This window comes from Chiloscyllium plagiosum, chromosome 13 (genome assembly GCF_004010195.1).
Source record: "Chiloscyllium plagiosum isolate BGI_BamShark_2017 chromosome 13, ASM401019v2, whole genome shotgun sequence".
Taxonomy (NCBI): Eukaryota; Metazoa; Chordata; class Chondrichthyes; order Orectolobiformes; family Hemiscylliidae; genus Chiloscyllium; species Chiloscyllium plagiosum.
The window spans coordinates 12,037,335-12,042,189 of NC_057722.1; the positions used below are offsets into that span (position 1 = coordinate 12,037,335).

Sequence of the window (4,855 nt, forward strand, 5' to 3'; positions counted from 1 at the left end):
TCTTCACCTCCCTTCCTGACCTCACCCGTCCATCTTCCTACTCATCTATCCGCTCCAACCTTCCCACTGACCAATCATAATAGCCCCCCATCTGCATCCATCTAACACCATCCCACCTACCCTTACCCCCGCCCCACACTCAATGTATTTTTGGGCTCCCTCCCCTTCCCCACACCTGACCAAGGGTTTTGTCCCAAGACGTTGGTTTTCCTGCTCCTCTGATGCTGTCTGACCTGCTGCGTTTTTCCAGCTTCACATCTATTGACTCTGGCTTCCAGCATCTGCTGTCCTCACTGTCTCCCAGTTCATCCCTCTCAGTTTGATGAACGGTCTATAGACTGGCTATGATTCTGTCTTGAATTTGGAGATATTAAGACCGCCCTGATTCCTGATGGCCCTTCACATCCACTGATGCTATGTGTCCCCAGTCTAGAGCAAAGTGTTTGCTGATATCCAAAGCTTCAGGTGAGTTCCCCTGTGTGTAAAGGTGTTTAAGGTTGGTTAAACCCCCACCAGAAACTTCAGAGTGTGTCCCCTGCTGTAAAATCAGATTGGGTTCTATCTCTTAGGCCCCATTCCTCTCTATTACCCCAGTCCTTCAGAACACCAGCCAATGTAAGTCCTGACCAGCTTCCTCAGCCAGCTTCCTCATTCCCAAGGTCTTCCCTTTGATTACTGTCACACTTTCTCTCAAATCTACAGGCCCATTTCTGAACATGTCCTTCCTGAAATAAGCTTTTTATTTGTTGCCATTGCTTGAACATATCCCAATAACATGCAAATTCCCAAGACTCCGAACTTAACACGTTTTTTCTCTCTCCACAAATGTTTTCAGACCTGCAGAGTTTCCACAGCGTTCTTATGTTTATATCCTATTAAAACGTAAATGCAATGTCTGACCCATATTAAATCCCTAAACAGCTGCATCAGCGGGACTGGACTGTTTACTTACATAGGGTGGCAGCTCCTGTAAGTCTAGTTCTGAAATATAATTAACAATTCCTGTATATCCCCTATATCAGTGATAGCTGTTCTGTTATATAAGGTGCAGCTCCTGCAGCTTTAGTTCTGAAATATAATTTACAATTTCCATATATTTCCTATATCAGTGATAAACGTTCCCATACATAAGGTACAGCTCCAGTGGTTTTAGTTCTTATGTATACACTAATTTACAATTCCTGAACATTTCCTACCCTGGTAATAAACGTTCCCATACATTGGATACAGCTCCCGAGGGTCTAGATCCTATATATAGTATTATTTACCATTCCTGAACATTTCCTACCCTGGTAATAAACGTTCCCATACATTGGATACAGCTCCCGAGGGTCTAGATCTTATATATAGTATAATTTACAATTCCTGTACGTATCCTACACCAGTAATAAACGTTCCCACATATTGGGTGCAGCTCCTGAGGGTCTAGTTCCTGCAGAGAGTCCTATAACAGGACGGTCCATTCCCTGTTTACTGTCTCTGACCCTCTCTGCCTGTCACTTACTGACCGTAAGTCCAACTTGCTGGGAGTACCAGCCTGGCTGGAAGTAACTAACTGTTGCAGTGTTTACTCGCGGTGTCTGGGGTCACCTACATTGATGTCACAGCCAGCGACCCGGGTCAGCCACTGCAGCGCCTCGATGTTCCCGGTGGCCGCGGCATCGTGGCCGGGAGTCGCTCCGTTTTTCGCTCGCTTGTTCGCCGGTAGCTTCGCCTGGGTGACCAGGAACTTCAGACAGTCCAACCTGCCCGCCCTGGCGGCGTGATGGACCGGGCTAGCCCCCAGCTGATCCTCGATGCTCTCGGTCAGCTTGCCACTGGCTTCCAGGCTCTTCAGAGTCTCCAGGTCACCATCCTTCGCAGCAAGCAGGCAGCGCTGAGAAACCATGGCTGGGGGAGCAACATGAAGCATTTGTCCTTGTGCCGGCTCCCTGGTCTCCTCACGTACTGAGGAGCTGCTTCTGTCAGAGCACGGACACTGGCTGTTTCCGTGACTGGCTCGGCTGCTGTCAAGTACTCAGGTTAAAGTGCAATGTTCACTCAACTCGCTGTAAAACGCATGACATTAACAATGTGCCTAACCTCTGCCCTTGTGAATAAACGTCAGCCTTCCTGACCAACTCAAAGCTCATCGTTCGCCTTCTCCAATGGATCCATTTTCTGGCTTGCCTCTGTGATATCACCTTGATGTTCCCTCCTCCCTCTCTGTCTCTCTGACAGGCTGCTGACCTGTCACTCTGAGTGCAGGCTGAACAAGAGGGAATGATGCCCCTCAATGCTGGTTCTATAAGCCAGCTATTAAAGTCAAGGGCAAACACAGAGAATGTTGCAGAAACTCAGTAGGTATGGCAGCATCTGTGTGTGAGTGAGAGAGAGAGAGAGAGAAAAATAGAGTTAACGTTTCCAGTCTGAAATAGCTTGCTGGGTTTCTTTTGATCTTTCAGAATTCCACCACCCACAGTATTTTGCTTTTATTTGACGGTGGAATATGGGGACGGGGTGCCAGAGCATCTGCATCTTTAAAAAATACATATACAGTGGTTTGTTGTCATCGCTGGCTGGGCCAGTCTTTATCACTCTCTGTGAATTACCCTGCAGAAGGTGCTGGTGAGCTGCCCACTTGAACTGTTACAATCTGTGGTATGGGTACACTTACACTACAGGGGAGAGGACTCTCTGTATGTTGACCCAGTAGTGCTGAATATACAGTGATACAGGTCATGGTGCTGAGTGGCTTGGAGAGGGACTTGCGAGAGGTGGCATTGCCATGTCTCTGCTGCCCTTGTCCACACAGTTGGCAGAGGTTGTGGGTTTAGAAGGTGCTGTCTAAGGAGCCTTGGTGAGTTTCTGTAATGCATCTTGCAGCTGCTGGACACTATTAATCAGTAATGGAGGGAATGAACGTTTATTCATGTGGAAAAATCAAATGGGCTACTTTGTCCTGGATGGTTTCAAGCTTCCTGAACATTGTTGCAGGGTGCTACACTCATACAGCCAAGTGAAGAGTATTCCATCACACTCCTAATTACTGTCTTGTAGAGAGTTGACAAGGTTAAGGGAGCCATGAGGTGAGTTACACACTGCTGAATTCCTAGACTCTGACCTCCCCTTGAGGCCACAGCATTTATATAGAGTCACAGAGATGTACAGCACGGAAACAGACCCTTCGGTCCAACTTGTCCATGATGACCAGATATCCCAACCTATATTTGGTGCAATTCAATTTCTGATCAAAGGTAACCCCCAGGATGTTGACAGTAGGGTGTCTAATAATGGTAATGCTATTGAATCATAGAGTCATAGAGATGTACAGCATGGAAACAGACCCTGCAGTCTAACCCATCCATGCCAACCAGATATCCCAACCCAATCTAGTCCCACCTGCCAGCACCTGGTTCCTATCCCTCCAAACCCTCCAAACCCTTCCTATTCGTATACCCATCCAAATGCCTTTTCAATGTTGCAATTGTACCAGCTTCCACCACTTCCTCTGGCAGCTCAATTCATACATGCACCACCCTCTGCATGAAAACATTGCCCCTTAGGTCTCTTTTATATTTTCCCCTCTCACCCTAAACCTATGCCCTCTAGTTCTGGACTCCCCCACCCCAGGGGAAAGACTTTGTCTATTTATCCTATCCATGCGCCTCATGATTTTGTAAATCTCTATAAGGCCACCCCTTAGCCTCCGACGCTCCAGGGAAAACAGCCCCAACCTTGTCAGAGGCAAATGCCTAGATTCTCTTTTGTTGAAGATGGTCACTGCCTGGTATTTGTGTGACGTAAATGTTACTTTCTGCCTATCAGCTCTAGTCTGAATATTTCCTAGGACTTCGCTACATATGGACATGACCTGAACAGTATCTGAGAAATTGCAATTCGTTTTTTAATTCATGTTTAACACCAAATCCCGATGATGCTTCCCAGTTTGAGAGAGGATACCCCAGGTGTGGAGGGATGACCTCCTCCCTGTCTTTATTCACCCATCTTCTCAGTTGATCACAAGATGAATTTAAAAATGGATCCCTTTCCTTTGGAAACCTTCCTCCTAAACCCAAATAAACCTGCATTTTAAAGGATCAATTGTGTTAGGGGATTCTGTAGTCCGAGGTACAGACAGACATTTCTGTGGCCAGCAGAGAAAAAGCAGAATGGTGCGTTGTTTTCCTGGTGCCAGGATCAAGGATGTCTCAGAGAGGGTGCAGAATGTTCTCACGGGGGAGAGGGGCCAGCAGGAGGGAGATTACAGAGAGTTAGGCAGAAATTTAAAAAGGAGGTCCTCAAGGGTAGTAATATCTGGATAACTCCCAGTGCTGCAAGCGAGTGAGGGCAGGAATAGGAGGATAGAGCAGATGACTGCATGGCTGAGGAGCTGGTGTATGGGAGAAAGATTCACAATTTTGGATCATTGGAATCTCTTTTGGGGTAGAAGTGACCTGTACAAGAAGGACGGATTGAACCTAAATTGGAAGGGGACTAATATACTGGCAGGGAAATTTGCTAGAACTGCTTGGGAGGATTTAAAGTAGTAAGGTGGTGGGTGGGGACCCAGGGAGATAGTGAGGAAAGAGATCGATCTGAGACGGGTACAGGTGAGACCAGAAGTGAGTCAAACAGTCAGGGCAGGCAGGGACAAGGTAGGACTAACAAATTAAACTGCATTTATTTCAATGCAAGGGGCCTAACAGGGAAGGCAGATGAAGTCAGGGCATGGTTAGGAACATGAGACTGGGATATCATAGCAATTATGGAAACATGGCTCAGGGATGGGCAGGACTGGCAGCTTAATGTTCCAGGATACAAATGCTACAGGAAGGATAGAAAGGGAGGCAAAAGAGGAGGGGGAGTGGCATTT

At 47.0% G+C, this 4,855-nt stretch overlaps 1 protein-coding gene across 1 annotated transcript in view; it reads right to left on the reverse strand.

The window, feature by feature from the left end:
- Positions 1-2,172, reverse strand: part of LOC122555768 (espin-like protein) — a 65,749-nt gene extending 63,577 nt beyond the window's left edge. The window contains exon 1 of the mRNA XM_043701884.1: positions 1,595-2,172. Coding sequence (XP_043557819.1) covers positions 1,595-1,912 — 318 coding nt within the window. The 5' untranslated portion in view covers positions 1,913-2,172. The remainder of the gene's footprint in view (positions 1-1,594) is intronic.
- Positions 2,173-4,855: the final 2,683 nt, after the last annotated feature.